This window comes from Ceratotherium simum, chromosome 26 (genome assembly GCF_057802395.1).
Source record: "Ceratotherium simum simum isolate JZ-2026a chromosome 26, ASM5780239v1, whole genome shotgun sequence".
Classification (NCBI taxonomy): Eukaryota; Metazoa; Chordata; class Mammalia; order Perissodactyla; family Rhinocerotidae; genus Ceratotherium; species Ceratotherium simum.
The window spans coordinates 34,097,286-34,120,033 of NC_141925.1; the positions used below are offsets into that span (position 1 = coordinate 34,097,286).

Genomic DNA, 22,748 nt, shown 5'->3' on the forward strand with positions numbered 1-22,748 from the left:
CAGAGGAGAGGAGGGGGCTCAGGATATGGGGAGTCAACAGGACTCACCAATGGACTGGATGTGAGAAAGAGAGGTTTCAAAGATGATTAGGTTTTCAGACTGAACAACTAGGCAGACAGTGGGGCCATGTACTGAAATGGCAGAGCAAACTAGGACAAGAGGGCCAGGAGTTTGGTTTTGCGTGTCAAGTTCAAGATGCCCAAGGGACGGAGGTGGAGACCTCAGGGAGGCAGCGATCCATGAGAGCTGGAGATCAAGGGCATAGTCAAGGCTAAATACGTAAATCTGGAAGTTAGCGGTAGATGGATGAATACTAGAGGACTAAGGACATCAGCTTCTTATCTTATGTTGTAAATACTACTTCCCAGATTAACTTCATGCTCTTTTTCGCCAAGCAGCATTTTAAAAGTTGTTATGGAGTCAGAAAGATCCACCCTCCGCCCTTTATCATTTCTGTCTTTGGTGTCATAATTTGAAAGGCCTTCCATATCCTAAGATCATAAAAGTACTCATCTACATTCTATTCTAGTCTTTTTACAATCTACTTTTTAATATTTTTATCTTTAATCATAAGGACTTTATTACTGTATTACAAAGGGACCTAACTCTATTTTTCCCTAAGTGATTAGCCATTTTCACAAAACCATTTACTCAATCATATATCTTTTTCCACTGTTTTGAAAGCCCCCTTTCATGATATTCTGAAGTTCCAGGAACCTGGGTCTGTTTGGGATTCTATTCTACCTCACTGATCCACTGTCTGTTCCCTAGCCAGTACTTAATTACAGTAGCTTTATAATACTTTAATATTTCTCATGATAACTGCCCCCAACATGAGGCATTTTTTCCAGGATTTTATTAATTATTATCACACATGTATTTACCACACAACCCTCAGAATCATTCTGTCAAGTTCCAAGGAAAATATATTTGGATTTGACTGGTATTGTGTTCGATTCATAAACGGCATTTTTACAATATCAAGCATTCCTACTCACAAAAAAGAACCCAATTTTGCCCGTCTTTTTATGCTCTTCAGTAAAGTTTTCTGGCTTTCATCACACAGGGTTCACCCACTTCTTGCTTATTCCTAGGTATTTTATCCTTCCTGTTGTTGTCATGAATGAGATATTTTTCTATTACAGGAAAGCACAAACACACACACACGTTCATACACAAACATTTATTTTGTATCTAGCTACTCGTGGAACTGTTTTTAATTCCAAAAACTTTTTGGATGATATTCTGGATTTACTACTAATGTTAATCTTGTCCCTGCCCTTCCAGAAGATACAACTAATTTCTTTTTTCTTTTACTTAACTGACTAGAATCTCGAGAACATCACTGAATTATTAGATTATCAGACTGGCATCCCTGCCTTGTTCCATATAAGAATAAGAATGTCTCTGTTGGGGGATAACCTTTCCTCAAGTCAACACACCTACAGACACTCTAAGTGCTAGGTATCTGTGACTGAATCTATTATTGAGCACTAAAGGACTCCCTCCTGGATCACGTCGTTTACGTAAAACAGACTAGGTGACAGGATCAATGTCAAAACTATTTGAGGAAAAAAGATATAATCAGGGAAACAATCACCAGAGTATTAATTATAAAAATAATACAAAAGAAAATAACTATTCATGTATATTTATTACAATATATTGCTAATTAACTATAAAAACATTGGACAAAGGTTTTTTTGAAAGCTCAATTCAAGATTTAAGTCTTTTAATCTACTTCAAAAACACTTACATTTAAAACATTCTCCTTATTCCCAATTCTTTATTTTTAATAATGCTGTTATTTTTTAAAAAATAACGAAAGACTAGAAAAGGGCATTTTACTTTGTCAGAAGTTTTAATTTGTACCTGATACTACAGGAAAGAGAGCTCAGACAACTCAGTGGCTCTTTTCCCGAAGTTAACGAGAATTAAGAAATAAGACAAGAATTAAGAAACAAGACAAGTATCCAATTTAAAAAATGCCAAAGATGCTGTGGTCTCCTCAGCAAATATTTACACATTCTGCAAATATTCAAGATTACAAGAATTCTAAAGCAAGATTCAAACCACAAATTAAGTTAAAACACCTACAATTCAAAATGAAAACATCCTGGTAACTGCAGAGGAGTTAACATGGGGGAAAAGGCTTTAAACACGACTGGATCCTTAAATCATACTCCTAAGGACTCATACTATAAAATTACTATTACCAAGACCGTCTCCAGAATAAGGTTTACTGTAGAAAATACACTTTAAAAATAACAAATTCATAATTGTTTCATAGAAATAAAAATGTATTTTGTTACTCTTCTGAGACTTTTTTCTAGATATGGTTACATATGTTTTTACAACAGGATCACGGTACCTGAACTATTGGGTTCCGTGTGTGGGAGCGTGAGCATCCCTCTGAGCTCTGCACTGTACCCGACACGAGATTCAGCTGTGGTTATGTTCACCTGTAACAATCATTACACTGTGCTCGAGTTCCCAAATCTACTACTGACATCACAGCGCAGGAAAAACGATACACAACTGCTGGAAACGTTATCACCACTTAAGCAATAGTCCCATTTTTTAAAGATGAGCCTCAGTACATCAACACAGTCCGCTGCCACCAACTCCCGTTAGGCTAAGTCACGCGTTTTTCTCCTCTGACATGCAGCTCCTTGCCTGGCTTTTCTCCAGTTATTGTGAAGCTGCTACAGTTCACAAATGAGATAATTATGTGAAAGGGGGATTGAAAACTGTAAAGCCACACACATGTGAAAGCAGTTATTATTGTTGTATGGTAGTAAGGAGGCAGGTGGGAGAAAGGCCCAAGTTCTCACCGAACTTTGCAGGTGCCTGCCCGCGAGTCCTCTTCTACTCCCATTAGGTGCAAGCATCAGGTTAAACACCAGGAAGGGAAACCAATGAAACTATTCCTGCTCTGGGGGACCTCAGCATAGCAAGTGGCCAAGGAAAAACTGCCCTCTGCTCAACCAGATCCTTCTTTAGTGACCAGACCTACAGCTAAATGGCACGTTCATCGCAATGGAATACAAAGGGCTTACAGGGACGACACAGAGATGGACTAAAGCACACAAGTCCACTGCAGTCCCTGCCTGAACAGTTTATGATGAGAGAGATGAGAGAAGAACACAGCAGCCTGACAGTTGGCAAATTCACCTTTATTTCCCTCTGTGAATTCTTAGGACATGGAAGTTTAGGCACAGTTTACATGCAAACGCCTGAAGCAGTCAGTCGTCTCTCCAACTCCTAACTCTGCAACGGGGCTCAATGGTGAGTCGGTCGGGTCATGTCCCCCCACGTCATGGTTAACTTTTCACTCGGTTCCTTCCTGTTTCTGACTCATTTATGAGATCTGTAATGGTCTTGTCTAGTTTTCAGTTTATGTCATTAACTCTGCGATTTCCCTTTTTATCTCATTTTACTGTTTTATCATCCTTGAGCTCTTGTTTTATATCATCTACATGCTTATTATTCTTATAGAACATAAAGCACTCTTGGGCAACTGACTTCTGTTCCACGGATCACCGTTTTTTCTGGACTCGGTCTTTCATCCGTCTCTTGCAGGCTGTCCCGCCGTCCCCTTTTGGATACAGCACCTGAGCGCTGCCATGCCATCTTCCCAACTTTCTCATGTTTAACTCTCACCAACCTACTCTTCTCAGAAGGGCTCTAGCTCGATTCTCCCTGATAGCATTTCTACCTTATTTGTCTTCCCAGACCAGAGCTAGTTTGACAGAAGGTTGTTTATTTCAATCCACATCTGAGGGAATGGAGGTGAAGAAAGTTGAAGACTTGTCTGAGGTCAAGTGGCTTTTCTTTGAAATCCTATGAAATGTCCTCACCTCAAACTCACATCCCTGCCTCTGCAGCTTTGGCTCAGCACACGGTCCACCCCTGCCAAGACCCCTTCACTTTCCCCGATTTTCCCAGGGCTTTTATTCCACACCCCTGGGTCCGCTCCTCTCCAAAGTGAAGGGGATCAGTGAGAATGTTCGGGACTCTGCTGACTCACTCTCATTCCTCAGTATTAGTTTTGGGGGGCGGGGCTGTGGTCAAGAGATGCACTACACAGCCCTAGAATCTTCTTTTTCCCTTGGCCACAGTGTTTTTGCAATATTAGGTTAGACCATTTGAAACTGCAATTTTTGTAGGTCAAAAATGATCAAATATCAGAATTTCATATAGTTCAACCTACATGTGTAATAATGTTCCTTCTCCTTCCTTGATTACTTCTGATGAGTTTTTTATATTCATGTTAAGATTATTTTTTAAATGTATACACATATATATAAATGTATATGTTCATCCCATTAGGTAAGGGGAGAAGGTTCTATGATCTTATCCTGCTCCATTCAAACACATTTCCCCAGACTGATCTTTTAAAAATGTAAATCAAGGCAATCCTCTACTTGAAACTCTTCGATTGCTCCCCATTGCAGCCAGAACTGCCTTGGCCAAGAAGGCCCTGCCAGGTCTGATCTGGGTTCTCTCTCTTCCACCTCCCCATCCATCATTTCCACAGAGCTTTCTTTCATTCCTTAAAAGCCAGTTTCTTTCTTGCCTTACTGCCTCAGGGCATTTGCTCTTGCTGCTCTGGTTTCCTCTGCCTGAATTCCTTTTTTATTTTTATTTTTTTAATTGAGGTAATATTGGTTTATAACATTGTATAAATTTAAGGTGTACATCATTATACTTCTATTTCTGCATAGATCCCTGAATTCTTTTCTTCTAGCTCACCACAGAGCTGGTGCCTTCTCCTTTAGGATTCTGAATGTTTCAGCTGCAAGTCACAGATACCCAACTAAAAGGCGCATGGAGTATAAGGACCATATGAGGCTAATGGCAGCTCTACCCACAGAGATAGGGATAGGGATCTTGTTCTTGGCTGTATCACAGTACCTGGGTAATGTGTCGAATAAACAGAACAACTTGAAAAGCTATCACCTCGAAGGAGGGTCTATATTTTGTGTTGCTCTGCAGAACACTAGGTCAAACAGGTCCAAGTGTTTCCAAGTCACCTATAACAACTCAATGGAAAGGAAACATCTTCAGTGAGGTGAGGGCAGCCACAGTGAGTCCCTGACCTAAGAGCTGCTTAAGCGAAGGCTGAAGTACCACTTGTAAGAGACGCTGTGTGGGAGGTCAGAAACTCAGCAACTCCAAGGCTCCATCAAACTCTAATATTTCACATAAGCCAGTAAGCAGTTAGCATTCTTGATCAGTTCTGTTTTGCATTAGAAAATAGAAGGTGATGCCTTCCTTCAGGTACAACTACATTTATTCCTAAAATAATGATCAGTTTGCTATTTCCACTCATCACACAAAAAGACCCAAAAGGATTCTGGATGTCAACAAGGGATTTCTAGCCTAAAAGGTGACCCCAGGCAAATTCATACTCAGTGACTCTTAATTTTTCTTCTTCTGCTCCCAAGGCTAGAATCAATTTGGAAATCAAAATAGAAGTCAGAGATGGAGATCAAACTAGTGGCTCTCTTACTAATAAAAGCCAGATGGGAGAGTTTGGTTTTAGATTTGCAGCCAAGTAGGTTTGCTCATGGGCATAGCTGGACAAACACGGGGGGGGGGGGCATCTCTACAGCTGATGGCACCAAGAAACAAGAACACATGCTCGTTGTGGGCGGGGTGGCTCCAGGGGAAAGAACTTGGAGGGAGCTGAGCTGGCGTGCTCACTTCCTTCTCCCAAACTCACCAGTCAAGCAGCTCACCCGCCCTCTCTTGAGCAAAGGGGATGACAGAGAAGAAAATTCCTGTAGCTGAAATCTCTCCCTGTGGAAAGACGAGGCTAGAAAAATGAAAATCCTTCCCACCAGAGTAAGCCCCCAGCCTAACCTTACAGGGTCACTGAGAGGATCAAATGAGATAACCGCTAAGGTGCTTGAAACACAAACAGGAAAACAAAAGCTCCCAATGCAGAGAGAAGGTATTATTCCTTTCAGGCAGACATGGTCTCTGCGGCTTCTGCAGCAACTAGCACACAAACGCACTCTTAATAAGTAGTTGACTTGGCTTCCCAAGATGATTACTTTTAATGAGACATCTGCTTTAACTAGCATGTTCTGTTGTCCTGGTATGTTTGTTTAAAACACGATCTCTTTACTTTATAGTCATATCAAATGTGCACTGATAAGAAGGCAAAGAACCAGTTTGCTATTTCTCAGTTCTGACCAGCTCATCTCTCAGGGAGTTTCTCCTTCTTTTCCATATCACTCCACACTTTTAACAGAGTTTTCAGCCTCTAATTATCTAATCAAGTCATCAGAATCCTAGGGAAAAATGTTTCCTTTCCCCTATCCTAAAACCAATATTATGGAACTTCATTTGCTTGAAAAAACACTTATGTGGCCACAAAAATATAGTTTTTGGTCCTCTCCTGTGTGCCAACAGTTGTATACATAGAACTAAATATCAGTGTAAAACACAGATTAAAAATCCTGCTAACGGTATGGAGATTCCTCAAAAAATTAAAAATAGAAATACCTTATGATCCAGCTATCCCACTACTGGGTATCTACCCAACAAACCTGAAATCAACAATCCAAAGAGGTTTTATGCATCCCTATGTTCATTGCAGCATTATTCACTATAGCGAAGACATGGAAGCAACCCAAGTATCCCTCGACTGATGACTGGATACAGAGGATGTGGTATATATACACAATGGAATACTACTCAGCCATAAAAAAGGACAAAATCATCTAATTTGCAACAACATGGATGGACCTGGAGGGTATTATGTTAAGCGAAATAAGCCAGAAAGAGAAAGACAAATACTCCATGATTTCACCCACGTGTGGAAGATAAATCAACACATGGACAGATAGAACTGTTGGTTAACAGGGGCAAGGGGGGTGGGCATAAGCAGTGAACGGATGCATTTATATGGTGACTGACAGACAATAACGTACAACAAAAATTTCACAATAAAAAAAAAAAGAAAAAAAAATCCTGCTAATGGGCATTATAAAAATTCCAGAACCAACCTCTGAGGTAGCTCTTCTCTGTTACCTGTAATGGAAACCAGATAAGGTGAGACTTGAAATAATCGCTCCTTTTCCTTCCTTGGTAAACGTCAAGTCTTTTCGTTTGGAACACTGGGTATCTTGTCTACAAAGATGTTCATCTTTGTACCTTGAAAATGAATGCAAATGCATCACCTGGTGTTAGGTCAGTGACTGTGGGGCATGCTTACCCTGACTGACGCTGAGCACTGAACTGTTGTGTCCCAAGTTTCTGAGTCTGAATCAATGATTTGGCCCCAGGATACTGACTGCTACACTAGTCCAGAAGAATCTCATACATCCTGTAGACAGTCTTGACGGCCTCCTTCAGCTCGGCTAGGGCTCCCCTGTTCTCCCAGTGACTTAACCAGTGATGTCCCCTCTCCTGCCCTGCCCTCCCCTGTGTTTCCTGTCCCCGCAGAAGCCAACTAGGCAGAGAGGCACCATAACGAGGACTCACCACTGTGCACTCTTCCACTCAGCACCACGCACACACCATGGGGCAAAGGGCCGGGCTCTGAACGATGGGCACAGGTCTTCCAGTGGCCCCAACAACTAGCCTGGCCTTCCCTGGATATAGCAGAGAAGCTTGATCTGACCGCCCCAGACAGGTACTCGAGGGCTTGGTGGAAGCCACACCATGCACAATCACTGGAACACTCCACCAAAGTAATGGCAATATTAACAGAGCACAGGACAGAAATTCTGAGTCTGAGTGTTCTCCTGGCTTAGAGTTTCTGTTTAACTCAGTTTAAGTAGTTCTTTGACTACCTAAGGCCTGGGTACACTGGCTAACACCATAAATATTCATTTAGGCCAGTCTTCGCTGCTGAGTCTGATGTCACCAGGCCATCTGACAAAGCTGGTGCCGTGGCTTTTCAACTAGACAGTCAAATAGATGCCCAAGTTCAGAGAGGTGCCGCCTACTGGGCCACTGCCTCCTTCAGAAAGCAGGATTGGGGTCATCCAGAACTGTGGTGCTGCTCTCCAGCCACTTTCCACGCCCTTGCAAATACTGCCAGGAGTAACAACTGTCCCTCTCTGTCCTATGGGTGCTGGACTTCCAAAGCACAAGCTCCAAACGGATTCAGTCCCCCTAACCAATGCAGAAGTGCGGGCCTCTCTAACTGATGCACTAACACAGAATGCAAAGTATGTTTTCCATTCCATACACCAACGTACCTGGACCTGCCTAACATTTATCCTAACACGAGACAATTATCTTAATGCACAAAAGAATCATTTGGAAAGACTAACCTATCACATGGTCAGCAACTATTTTTCATGTTTTGCTCACTCTAAAAGGGTAATCAGTTGAAACTAAGCAGCTGCTTTGTCCAGCCCACTTGACAGAAGATGCAAAGAGGACTCTATTGCTTTTGTTTAAACACAAACAAACTATAATAGTTATAACATGAAATAAACCAGCATGTCTTTGAGGAATGGCATTGCCCTTCAGGTAATGCAAGTTAAGCACCAGGTCCATTACACAACATTAGCTTCTCTGGTTTGAAGATCACCCTATAATTACATCTCTAGATAAGCCTTAAGTTTAAATCTTCAGTTCTATTTAAAACCGATAAGATCCATGTTCCCACTCTCAACTATGTAATAACAGAAAATAATTATGAGCTGTCAACACAACACTACCTACCATCAAGCCCAGCTATATTCCCAATCTTACATGGCAGATGACTGAAGGTCAACTACTGCTCCCCTGAAATAGATTTGGTCACATAATTAACATGTCAATCTGAAAGCTGGAGGGGAAGACCAATCACCCATGTGCTCTGAATCCCCAACAATGGCCGGGGGGGTCTCTCTGGGATTTTTAACTGATGGAAAAAGATGTCTTCTGTTTTCTGACATTACTAAAGGACCAACGATGTGTGTCCATGTGTCCAAGTAAACTTCTTACTTAAATGCAATTTGCCCACAAGGCAGTAAAAACCCAACTGTTCTCTCAGTCCCAGAAGCACATTTATGCTTCTGCTCTCACGCGCACCCACTGTAGGGTCAAGCCCAAAGTGATTCTTCTGAATCCAAGAAACAAAGACTCTGCAGGCCAGGAGTTTCTAAGTGCTTAAAAATACACAACAGCAGTATAGGCTTCTTCAAAGTCCTATTCGCCTTAGCAAAAAGTAAATATGACACAGCAAACAATTCTTTAAAAAAAATGTTTTAACCTCTATATTCTACAACAAAACTTCTTAAACTGAAGTCCATAGAGCATATGTAGGCCCACTTTGGGATTTAGGCTGTCTAAGGAACTCCTTGAAACTATACGCATAAATATGAATTTTCTAGGAAGAAGGTCCACAGCTTTCAGCTAAAGAGTATCGTGACGACAGGTCTCTAGCAAACCACCATATTATGTCCACTCCTTTGTACCAGAAAGTTCCACGTAGTTCCTATACTCACTCTTCTTTAATACCTCTACCTATTAGAATTCTCTGTCTCAACTGACAGACAAACACATGGCATTGAAATGGTCTCATTTGTGTGCTCTTCTCCACCTGAAGAAATCCTATAGCGCCTTCAAAGGCCAGCTCGAATCACACTTCCTTGACGGGCTTTTCCAGATACTTCAGCCAGAATTAATCTTCCCTATTCTCCAGTGAACCATCTCTCCACCTCTACAGTGGCATTTAACCTGGTATACATTCACACTCTGTATTAAGGTTACTAGTGCAACTGTTTCCCCGGCTGGTCGGAGTGCCAGAAGGGTAGGGACAGGACAGCAGTCATCACTACATGTCCCTTCCCCCACCCGCACCTAGCACAACACTTTGGGTATGTGGTCATAAAACGTTTGTTGAACTGAATTCTTTTGTTTCAGTGTCAACAAGAGACCACTAATTCTAATAAACGAATTCTTCACAAGGTTTCTAAATTATCAATACAAATATACACAAGGAAGGTCCACCTCTGAGTGGTTAAATGATACACCCATGCAATTATGTGTATGGCATTATGATTTCCAGTCCATATAACAAAGGACCTTCAAACAGAGAACATTTTATTCACTTCTACCTAGATGTGAAATGCAGTAATTAAAAATGACACCTGAAATTACAGATGATGGAGTGGAACCACTAAGAGATAAAGCCAGGCTGGTTTGAAGCCTTCCACACAAACATCAAGGCACGCACTATCACCAGAGGCATTATTACACAATTCCTGAAACACCAAATACACCAACCTTAAAGACAGCCCACTGAGGAAGTGAGAGAATGTCATCTTCAAGTTATAAAAACAAAAGGAATGAATAGAAAGACTTACTGGGAATATTTATGGGAACTCAAAGCAGCCAGTAGATTCAAATAATCCATTGCAGAGGGTGGTGTGTGGTAATGAAGTTAAAGAAATGCTGTGCTCAAATTTAGGCACAACTGTGATCAGGGAGGAAGAGTCCTGAATCTGGAATCAGTCGAAAGACCAGGATGACAGGACTTCCGGTTCTAACAAGATGGAGTGTCTCCATTCCTCGCAGGTCCTCTCCTTACAACTAAAACGCTCTGAACATAACACAATCAACAATATAGAGAAGGAGGAAGAAAAAAGGCAGCAGGTGCCTGGGACCTCGGGACTTGAGGAATGACATGACAGTGCGCTTCCCCCAGGTCCTAAATGCCTCCTACCTATCCAGGACAGGGTGGAAAGAGCTCCAAGAAAAGCCTGTTCCCCTAGCCAAAGGACCCACCCTATTCCAGCCAAATACCAACAGAAAAACTGCACAGATGGCCTTCCGAGGTTTCAGAGGGGCTAAAAGGGAAGCTGATCTCCCCTACTTCCCGCCCCACAAACCAGCGGGCATGTTCCAAGTGGCCTACCAGGTAGTGCTGATAGGGCCAAGCAGGGATGTCATCTCCCAGCCCCTGCCTAGAAATAGAGAAGGTGCTCCGATTCCCTGAGCAGGGGAGTGTAGGAGGGGAGCTGAGTTTCCATCCCGACCCAGACCCAGGTGGCAGGAGGAAGAAGTGGTGGTTTGGCAGGTTGTTGCTCTGCTGCCCCACCCCACCCCAGTGTCAGCTTGGGGAGGGGTGGCACGGCTACTGAGGCTACAACCCCACTCAACAAGGCAACAGAGTCTCAGGGACCTGGAGGTCAGTAACAAGGGCTAACACTCCTATCACACGAGTCCCAGGAGGAGGGGAGAAAGACAGTGGAACTGAAAAAGTCTTTGAAGAAATAATGGCTGGAAACTTCCCATTTTGGCAAAGGACATAAACGTACAGATTCAAGAAGCTGAGCAAACCACAAATATATTAAACTGAAAGAAACCTACATCGAGACAAATCATAATTAAACTCTGGAAACTGAAGACAAAGGAAAAGTCTTAAAAGCAGCCAGAGAGACATGACACACTTACTGACAGAGGAACAGCAATAAAAATGACAGTAGACTTCTCATCTGAAACCACGGAGGCCAGAAGAATGTGGCACATTTTTCAAGTACTAAAAGAAAATAAGTGTCAGCTGTGAATTTTATAGCTGGCAAGACATCCTTCAAGAATAAGGGAAATAAAGACATTCTTGGATGAAGGAAAGCTGAGAGAATTTGCTGTAAGCAAACCCGCCTTTAAAAAATGGCTAAAGGAAGTTCTTAAAACAGAAAGGAGAGGGTAACAGGAGAAGGCTTAGAACTTCAGGAAGGAAAGTACACTACCAGAATTGGTAAAAATAGGGGTAAATAAAACAAACTATCCTACTTCCCATGAGTTTCTTAAATCACATTTGATGACTGATGTAAATCCACATGATGTGGTACTCAAAGTAAAATAAGAAATACTTAAGACATTTATATTTAAAAAGTAGGGAAGGTAAAGGGATCTAAATGGAAGTAAAGTTTCCATACTTCACTTAAGCTGTGAAACACTGACACCAGTAGACTGGGATATGTCACATATGTATAGTGTAACCTCAAGCAACCAACAGGAAAATGATACAAAGCTTTGATTGATATACTCAAAAATCAATCTCCAATCAATCAATCAAGATAGAATCCTAAAACATGTTTAAATAACCCACAGGAAGGAAAAAAACAGAAGAAACAAACAAAAAATAAAAAAATAAAATGGGGGACTTATACCCTAACATATTAATTACCTTACCTTAAATGTAAATGGTCTAAATATACAAATTAATTAACAGAGATTGGCAGAGTAGAGAAAGAAAATATGGTGCAATAATACGCTGTCTATAAGAAATTCAAGACAACAATGTGGGTAGGTTAAAAGGATGGAAAACATATCATGAAAGCATTCATAAAAAAAGGAGTAGCTATATTACAATATCTGATAAAGTAGACTTCAGAGCAAAGAAAAAACTAGAGACAAAGAAGGACAACATGTAATGAGAAAAGGATCAATCCACTAGGAAAACGGAATAATCCTAAATGTTTACACACCACACAATGGAGTCAAAATACACAGAGCAAAAACTGATAGAGCTAAAGGAGAAATAGATAAACCCATAGTTACAGTTGGAGACTTCAATACCTCACCCTCAGCAACCGATGCAACTACTAAACAGAAAATCAGCAAAGATACAGAACTCAACACCACGATCAACCAACAGGATCTAAATGACATATGTAGAAAACTCCAAACAACAGAATATACATTTTTTTTTCAAGTGGCCATGGAACATTCACCAACACAGGCCCACAGAACATATACCAAGATAGACCATATTCTGGGCCATAAAACAAACCTCAACAAATTTAAGAGAGTTAAAATCATACAAAGTATGTTCCCTGACCATAATGGAGTCATAGAAATCAATAACAGAGAGATAACAGGAAAATCTCTAAACTCTTGAAAACTACAACACACTTCTAAATAATCCATAGATCAAAGAACATATCTCAAAAGAAATCAAAATATGTGGACACAGCTAAAGCAGTGCTGAGAGGGAAATTTACAGCACTTAAAATGCTTACATTAGAAAGAGGAAAGGTCTCAAATAAATAATCTAAGTCTCTACCTCAAGAAACTAGAGAAAAAAGGCAAAATAAACCCAAAGCAACTAGAAGAAAAGAAATAATAAGAGCAGAAATAAATAAAATTAAAAACAGGAAAACCATAAAGAAAAATGAATGAAATAAAAAGTTGGTTCTGGGGCCAGCCCGGTGGCGCAGCGGTTAAGTGTGCGTGCTCTGCTGCGGCGGCCCGGGGTTCGCAGGTTTAGATCCCGGGTGCACACCGACCTGCCACTTGTCAAGCCATGCTGTGGCGGCGTCCCATATAAAGTGGGGGAAGATGGTCACACATGTTAGCCCAGAGCCAATCTTCCTCAGCAAAAAGGAGGAGGATTGGCATCAGATGTTAGCTCAGGCTGGTCTTCCTCACTAAAAAAAAACAACAAAAACAAAAAAAAAAGCTGATTCTTCAGGGAAAAAAAATAATCAATAAAAGTGATAAATCTCTAGGAAGACTGACAAAAGCAAAAAGAGAAGACACAAATCACCAATATCAGGAAAGAAACAGAATATATAACTACTCTCACCACTCTTACTCAACATAATATTGGAAGCTCTAGCCACTGCAATAAGGCAAGAAAAAGAAATAAAAGGCATACCTATTGGGAAAGAAGAAATAAAACTGCCCCTATTTGCAGATAACATGATGATCCATGTAGAAAATCCCAAGGAATCTACAGGAAAACTCTTAGACCATGTTTTCAGCAGGGTCACAGGACATAGGATCAAGATACAAAAATCAATCACATTGTTGTGTACTAACAATATGCATGTGGAAACTGAAAATAAAAGCATAGTATCATTTACAATTACTCTAAAGAAAATGAGATACTTAAGTATAAACTTAATGAATCAGGTATAGGATCTGTATGCTAATAATTGCAAAATGCTGATGAAAGAAATCAAAGATGACCTAAATAAACAAGGACATACCATAGTCATGGATTGGAAGACTCAACAAAGTAGAGACGTCAGTTCTCCCCAAATTGATCTATAGGTTTAATACAATTGCTATCAAAATCCCAGCAAGGTTTTTTATAGACATAGACTTATTCTAAAATTTATATGGAAAAGCCAAGGCCATAGAATAGCTAAAACAATCTTGAAAAAGAAAAATGAAATAGGACAAATCACTCTGATATCAAATCACTCTGATATATAGCTACAGTAATGACCACAGTGTGATACTAGCAGAAGGAGAGACACAGATCAGTAGAATAGAATAGAAAACCCAGAAATAGACCCATATCCCCATTTGATTTTTGACAAAGGTGCAAAAGCAATTCAACGGAAGGATAGTCTTTTCAACAGACAGTCCTGGAAAAACTGAACATCCATAGAAAAAAAAGAAGAAAAGAACCTTAACCTAAACCTCACACCTTATACAAAAATTAACTCAAAATGGATGAGGGTCTTAAATGTAAAATATACAACTATAAAACTTTTAGAAAAATAAATAAGAGAAGCCTTTGGGATCTAGGGTTAGGTAAAGAGTTCTTAGACTTGATACAAAAAGCATGACACATAAAGGCAAAAAGTGATAAACTGGACCTCATCAAAATTAAAAACTACTGCTCTGTGAAAGACCTTGTTAAGAGGATGAAAAGGTAAGCAAGCTATAAACCGGGAGAAAATGTTTGCAAACCATCTATTTGACAGAGGACTAGTATCTAGAATATATAAAGAACTTGCAAAACTCAATAAAGAAATAAGCAACCTGAGGCCAGCCCGGTGGCGTAGTGGTTAAGTGCATGTGGCGGCCCGGGGTTCACAGGTTTGGATCCCAGGTACGCACCAACGCACCGCCTGTGAAGCCATGCTGTGGCGGCGTCCCATATAAAAGTAGAGGAAGATGGGCACAGATGTTAGCTCAGGGCCAATCTTCCTCAGCAAAGAGGAGGATTGGCATTGGATGTTAGCTCAGGGCTGATTTTCCTCACAAAAAACAAACAAAAAAAAGAAATAAGCAACCTAATTAGAAAACGGGTAAAAACACGAAGAGACACTTCAATGAAGAGGATGTACAGATGGCAAGTGGGCTCATGAAAAGATGTTCAACATCATTAGCTACTAGGGAGAGGCAAATTAAAACGGCAATGAGACAGCACTTACACACCTATCAGAATGGTTGAAATAAAAAATAGCTGACACAACCAAATGCTGGTAAGGATGCAGAGAAACTGGATCACTCATACCCTGCTGGTGGGAATGTAAAATGGTACAACCACTTTGGAGACAGTTTGGCAGTTTCCTATAAAACTAAACATGCAACTATCATACAACTGAGCAACTGCACTCTTGGGCATTTATCCCAGATACATGAAAATGTATGTACACACAAAAACATGTATGTCAATGTTCATAGAAGATTTAACTCATAATAGGCAGAAACTGGAAACAACCCAGGCATTCCTCAACAGGTGAATGGTTAAATGGTGCACTGTGGTAGATCCATACCATGGATACTACTCAGCAATCAAAAGCCATGAACTATTGATTACTGACACATGCAACAGCTGGGGTGAATCTCCAGGGAATTATGCTGAGCGATACAAGCCAATTCCAAGAGGTCACATTTTGCATGATTCCACTTACATAATATTCTTGAAACGACAAAATTATAGAATTGGAGGATAGATCAGTCATTGACAGGTCAGGGAGGGGGAGAAGGGAGGAAGTGACTATAAAAGACAACATGAGGGATGCTTATGGTGATGGGATGTTCTGTATCTTGATTTTCTCAATGTCAATATTTGGTTGTGATACTATACTACGGTTTTGCAAGATCTTACCATGGAGGAAAACTGGGTAGAGGGGACACAAGATCTCTGTATTATTTCTTACAACTGCATGGGACTCTACAATTACCCAGAAATTAAGTTTAATTAAAAGAAAAAAGACCATGTTTGGTTCCCAGCTCTGAGACCTGCTAATTAGGTAACTGACCTTGAGCAGATTTTAAACTCTCTTATCTCCGGCCGGCCCGCAAGCGGTTAAGCGCGCGCGCTCTGCTTCTGTGGCCCGGGGTTTGCAGGTTCGGATCCTAGGTGCGCACCGACGCACCGCTTGGTAAGCCATGCTGTGATGGCGTCCCATATAAAGTGGAGGAAGATGGGCATGGATGTTAGCTCAGGGCCACTCTTCCTCAAGAAAAAAGGGGAGGATTGGCATCGGATGTTAGCTCGGGGCTAGTCCTCCACACAAAAAATAAATAAATAAACTCTCTATCTCCAATTTCCTCAATGGCTAAATGGGATAATACCATCCGATGCCTTATGAAAATTAAATGCCGTATATGAAAGGGCCTGGCAATGTGCGTATTTAAAAATAGCCTGTTAACACTAAATCTATTTGTAGACACAATTATTATTCTAAACAGTATCATCCAAATGCCCACTACTAAAGCCACTACAAAGCACCTTATTAAAAAGTTTCTTCCCAAAGTGATCTGTCCAAATAAAAATTGCAGGGGGGAGGGATTTTTGGTTTTAGACTGAAAACTGAAATTCTAATTAGTTACTGAAATAGTCCCAACAGATAAAGTGAGTTTAATATGGAATTACAATTAGTAAAAAAGTTGGGAAGGAAAGTAGGATACCAGTTAACAAACCCTGTTTCTGTTGATAAGGAAGTCAGTAAAAGTTAATGTTTATATGCATTGGGAAAAGGTTAAGACTGAGTTTTCCAAAACGCACTTAATACACTGATTTAGATTTAAGATTCTATGTTTCTAAACATTTTCTCCGCCTCCCGAGTTGAAAGAAACTGGGAGATAGTCAGCCAAATCTTTATACTCTCATACCTGCCTGGTTTGGAGGTCCAAAAAAGCAGCAAAAATAAAATCTGGCTCTGTGACAGAGAGAGACAATCGAATGCACTTTACCCCAGAAGATGAGGGGAATTTTAAACACACAGTCCATCCCCTGGAACACACTGGGCACCCAGCCTTTAAAGTTTATGAAGTACTGGGCCAGAGCTCTGACTCACAGAGAGGCTTTTGAAAGAAGTGAAAAGGGTGTTTTATCATTCAAATTATTCTCTTCCCGTCAGGATCCTAAAAGAGCTATTTCTCTTAAAATGAAACATTCTAGTAACAAACACATAAACTGGGGATACTAGTGCGAGATTCCTGATGCAATCCTGGAAGAAGGCAGGCCTGCAAGTCTAGAGGCCAGGGTTCCAGCATCCAGGTCCCAGCGAGGAGCCACTATGTCATCTCCAGGGCCCGGAGCTTCCTCATGGCTGAAGGGAAAGAAATGTACCAGATGGGTTTCTGCAGCCCTTTGCTAAATTGAAAGTCCCTCAGGCACCATAAAATCTAGTCTCCAGGCAGCTTTCTGGTATGACAAGCTTCCTTCTGCCTCTGCTTAAAGACAACTTTCCTCATACCTGTAATTTGGCTGCCCCAAAATGGGCCTGGGAAAGAGTAAGTGAGGGGACAAGAAAAGTGTAGAGGTAAACTCAAAAAAAAAAAAAAAAAAAAGAAAAAAAGGAAATGACCCTATTTAGGTGCCCGATAGACACCACTTTCCCCTCACCATCACTTTTCTCCAGATTTCCTTTCTTTGGGGCCCTTTAGCACAGGCTCTCTGTAGAGAGAGACTATAACCCAGACTTTGTCAGCTCTATGGTTTTTTCCACAAATAAATTGCAAAGAATAAGGGAACAAGAGATAGGAGAACCTGGAGATAACACACCATTTAAGAGAGACATTAAAAATGGCAATGTAAGGATTTAATTTATATCTTGATGGAAACAAACAAAACATTTATGCAACAAAAGAGGAAATCTAAACACTGGCAGGATATTTGAGGATATTAAGGAGTTATTGTTAATTCTTAAGGCTGGATACTGATAAGGGTACTGTGGCTATGTTTTTTAAATGAGGCCTTATCTTTTGGCGATATATATACTAAAGCATTTTCTAATGAAGTTATACAATGCCTGGGATTTGCTTCAAAATCACGGGGGCAGGGATACAGGGGAAACAAGACTGGCCCTGAACTAATCATTGCTGAAGTTGGCGGGACAAGGGCCATGGGTACACATAGTTCGTTTTATTCTACTTTGTATCTGTTCGAAATTTTCAACAACAGTGTAAAAGGAGAGACTTGCGGCCGGTTTCCTCTGCAGTTTACACTGCTCTTCTGCACTCACTGGAAAGGCAGGACAAGGATGGCTCCCTGACCCCAGAAGACTGGCAGTGGGAAACGCGCAGATGCCATCCTGCCAGGCCGCGTCCTCGACCCAGAGTCCAGGAGGGGCCCTCCTCACTACCAAGACCCGCCCCACCCCCGCCCCCGGCAAATCCCCAGTTGTCGCCCAGCTTTTCCGCCTCCACCGCCCCCGAGTTCCCGAGAAGAGCACAGGCGAAGGCCATCAGGCCGACGGGGAGAAGGGGTGCGCATCCCTGGCCAGCCCCCCAAGGCTGGGAGCACCTGGCCACTGGGAGCTGCAGCCAGGCCAGGGGGCAGGCGAAGGGGGGGCCGCGGTCCCGGCCGGGGCGCGGTGGTCCGCGGGGCCGCCCCTGCGCGCACCTGGGCGCAGGTGTGCGGGTGGGGCGGCGGGGCGCGCGCACCTTGAGGATGTTGTCGAAGATGGTGTCGCGGAACTCGAGCAGCGCCTTCTGGTCGAACTCGCGGCCGTGGATGATGCGCATCTGCTTGAGGAAGGTGGACTTGCCGCTCTCGCCCGCACCCAGCAGCAGGATCTTGACCAGGCGCCGCACGGCGCGCCGCTCGCGGGCCAGCCCCGCGTCGATGTCCCGGCTGCGCCGCCGCGCCTCGCGCTCCGCGTCGCGGGCCCCGCCGCCGCCCGCCCGGCGCTCGCGGGCCCCGCCGGCCTCGGCCGGCAGCAGGCAGCGGCTGAGGGTCCGCACCACGCCGGACATGGCCGCTCAGGCCATGGACCCCGCCGCGGGCGAGGCGAGCCCCGCGCGGCTCCGGCCGCTCCCTCAGGCCGCGTCCGCCGCCGCCGCCCCGAGGCCCACTCTCGCCCGCCGCTCAGCCCCGGCGGAGGGGCGGGGCGGCGCCACCCGAGGCCCGGCAATTGGGCCGGCTGCCGTCCATCCGGACGAACGGGCCCTCCGATTGGGCCGTGCCACGCCGAGGGGCGGGCATCCTTCCGGCCCTCGGGGCGGGGTCGGCGCCGAAAGAGGCGGGATCTTTGGGGTGGAGACGCTTCTCATTGGACGCCCGTGCCGAGGTTCTTTCTTGCAGAATGAAAGGGAGGCGGGGTCGTCGGAGAGGCCGGGCGGCCGTCCGCCATAACCAACTATAATTGCTCCGAGAGCACGTCAATCACAGTGCACAGGCTTGGGATTGGGGGTTTCGCGAATCGGGGCGGGACCAGAAGTGCCAGGTGTACAGAAAGAGGCGCCCTGGGCTCCCAGATGGGTCAAGCTGTGAGAGCAGGAGCTTCGCGGAGTGGACTTCACGTTCTCTGAAAAGTGGGAAATGCTGATAAGAGGTCCCGCTGCGCGTCTTAAGCTTAGAGAGAAAGCTGTTCCCAAACCATTTTCCTTCCAGAAACGCTGGGGGGAATGGGCCACACATTTCAAATAAATGCACCCTTTGAGACTGGCGTGGGCCCTTCGGTAGCTTTTCTCAAAGCTTTTCTGAGATCTAAAGATTTTAATCATCAAAATCACCAGAAGCCCCTCGGAAAAATCTTATGTAGCACAGTGATTGGGAGTGGGGTCTGGAGTTGCTGGGTCTGAGTTGGAATAGCCAATCGACCCCTTACCAGTTGCATAAACTTTTTTTTTAAACAGTTTTATTTATTTATTTATTTTGTGAGGAAGATCAGCCCTGAGCTAACATCCATGCTAATCCTCCTCTTTTTGCTGGGGAAGACCGGCTCTGAGCTAACATCTATTGCCAATCCTCCTCCTTTTTTTTTTCCCCAAAGCCCCAGTAGATAATTGTAGGTCACAGTTGCACATCCTTCTAGTTGCTGTATGTGGGACGTGGCCTCAGCATGGTCGGAGAAGCGGTGCCGCGGTGCGCGCCAGGGATCTGAACCCGGGCCACCAGTAGCGGAGCACGCACACTTAACCGCTAAGCCACGGAGCCGGCCCAGTTGCATAAACTTTTAAGTAGCTTTTCTTTCTTTCTTTCTTTTATTTTTCCCTCCTGTTTTTAGCTTCAATTTCCTCCTCTGTAAAATGGGGGTGATAATAGCAACCACCTCATATTGTTGTGAAGATAGAAACTGAGAACATGAACTTGTAAAACACAGCCTAGGGGCCAGTGCCTAGGCCCCAGTCAGTTCTTGCTAAGTGTCAGCTGACTTATCAGATTCTTACCTGTCCCAGATAGAGTGTGAGTCAGAACCTCCTGGAAGGAGCTCCGGTATCTCTTCATCCCCAGGTAATTGGCCAGATTTAGGAACCAGTGTCTGTTAAAAGAGAAACCCAAGCGTATTAAAAATTTTAAGTTTATTTAAGAGCAAAAATCTATTCAAACCTGACGGCACAAAACCAGAAGTGGTTAGAGCACTCGACGGAGGGGAGCCAGAGAAAAGACTTATATAGAGAAAGCACGGAAACAAAGAAGGAAATCATTGATGGGTACAGCTTAAAGGCTAGTTGGCTGTTTGTAGTTGGTTGTCTTTAGCGTTTTGATTTTGTAACCTTGAGGCATTTACAGGATTAGATTTTGGTTTGCTTACATAGGCTGCCACGGCATTAGAGCCTCCTCGGTCTAATGCCCTCCTTATTTAATTAATTAAACGGGGCTTAAAGATCATCCTGTCCAAATCCTCCTTCTCACCAGGTGGATAAAATCAAGACCAGCGTACAAATGACTGACTGACCTGAGGTCCCACACAAGAGCCGACTAGAACCCTGCTCTCTTTCACTACGTGACCCTGCCTCTACAGAGGGTATGCACAATAGAAAAAAATGATTAGTCAGTGTGATATCATTCGGTTCTACAAGTAATTTTTGCATAATCATGAAAATGCCAAGCACTGGGGACTTCTGGAGAGGAAGCTGAAGATGGAAAAGACGCAGCCGTTGTGTCAAGAAACGTACACATTAGTTAGGGAGCCAGACCATTCAAGTCACCAGGTAGGGTGCAGACCAAAAGAATCCCTAGTTTCTGCCATAGAACCGTGGTATTCAAGGATTTCACTCAGAGATCTAAACTCTCAGAGGACCTTGAATGCCCTTGATATGTGGCATTTGTCGTTTACTGAGGCATAAATTTTTATCACTTAAGGAGTCAACTCATTAGTACTCTGTAATCCTTCAAAAACGATGAAAAAGAAAGTCTTGTTTCTTTGTGAAAACGGCCTTCCACAGAAAGCCAAACACTAGTATTATAATAGAAGTGAAGAACAAGTGGAGAGGCCTCAGAAAACAACGTTTCTTAGACAGAAAATAGGAATTTTTGACAAATAAAGAGAGGAATGTGGAATTTAGCAGTGGACCAGAGTGAGCCCCTCATTCAGTTAAAAGAAATTAAGAGAAGGTGATTCACAAAACACTTTGAGCAAATGCTTCAGACATTTACAAATAACTTTGTATCTTTGTAAATAGATTTATGCCTATGTTTATGCAATCTTTATACGGTATCCAATTTGGGGATCTGACAAGGTCTCTGGACATATCCTTCACATCTGTCAAAGGGCTAAGGTGCTTGAAATAAACAAGCTTATCTGTGTACTCAGTAATCATCTCTCCATTATCCCTCACCTTTGTATGGTGTGTTTTAGTTTTTAAAGTGCTTCCACACACATGATCTCATTTGTCCTGTTCTGCACTGCTGGGAAGGAGGCGAGGCAGAGACTATGGTAATAGAAGAATCTGGCTCCCAGGGAGCTAATGTCACTTGTCAGGGGAAGTAGGGTTGGTAAGTTGCAGAAGCTGGACTGGAAACCTGACCCAGTGTATGCTCCACGCACGGTGTGGGATGGGTGAAGGCGTGAGAGCTCTGAGGCTTCATGCCACCTCCTGTTAGCTGTGTGACTTAAATAAGTCACCTAACCTCTCTGAGACTTAGTTTCTTTATTTGTAAAACCAGGATAAAATAGGGCTGTGATAAGTGTTAAGTAAGTTAATACATATAAGGCCCTAGCACATAATGGGCATTCAATAATTTCTAACATTATTATTATCATCATCATGGAGCTTTGGGAATCAGGTACTGCAAATTTAGAATTTTAGAATAATAGTAATGGCATGAAGATGAAGAATCTATAAGAATCTACCTATAGATTCTTCTAAGAATCTATAATCTATAATATTAATACAGTGTTTGATATTAAAAATAAAAACCTGGGAAAAGTTCAGGTTAAATAAATTAAGGTACAGCCATATAAATGCAATAAAGTTCCTAAAAAGAATAAGGAAGACCAAAATTTGTAAACAGATGGCCACCATGTGTTTAAAAATTGCTAGAGGGGTGGGGGGTATGTGGCCTGAATGCTCCTCTCAACTCCTGTTCAATTCCACCTCCTGAGCTAAGGGACAGCCAGGAGGGAGGGTCCGATGGCAAGGCCTGGAATGTATACATGGAATAGCGAGCTCTTCTGGAATCCTAGAAAAGGGGACAGTCACAGGACACTTTCATTCTCCTGCTGGGTGGGAGTGAGGGGACCAGCAGCTCAGAGGCCTGGGAAAAGGCCCAGGACTCTGGGGTTCCCAAAAGGAATAGGGTCTCCTTGGGTCTCATGGATGTAGTCTCCTGTGAGGTCCTTATAGGGCTTCTCTATTCTGGGGAGAAT

The 22,748-nt window shown here is 42.8% G+C and overlaps 1 protein-coding gene across 1 annotated transcript in view; it reads right to left on the reverse strand.

The window, feature by feature from the left end:
* The window catches only part of GNA12 (G protein subunit alpha 12), a 116,187-nt gene extending 97,243 nt beyond the window's left edge, over positions 1 to 18,944 (reverse strand). Inside the window, exon 1 of the mRNA XM_004440886.3 lies at positions 18,598 to 18,944. Within this exon, the coding sequence (XP_004440943.3) occupies positions 18,598 to 18,909 (312 nt within the window). The 5' untranslated portion in view covers positions 18,910 to 18,944. The remainder of the gene's footprint in view (positions 1 to 18,597) is intronic.
* Positions 18,945 to 22,748: the final 3,804 nt, after the last annotated feature.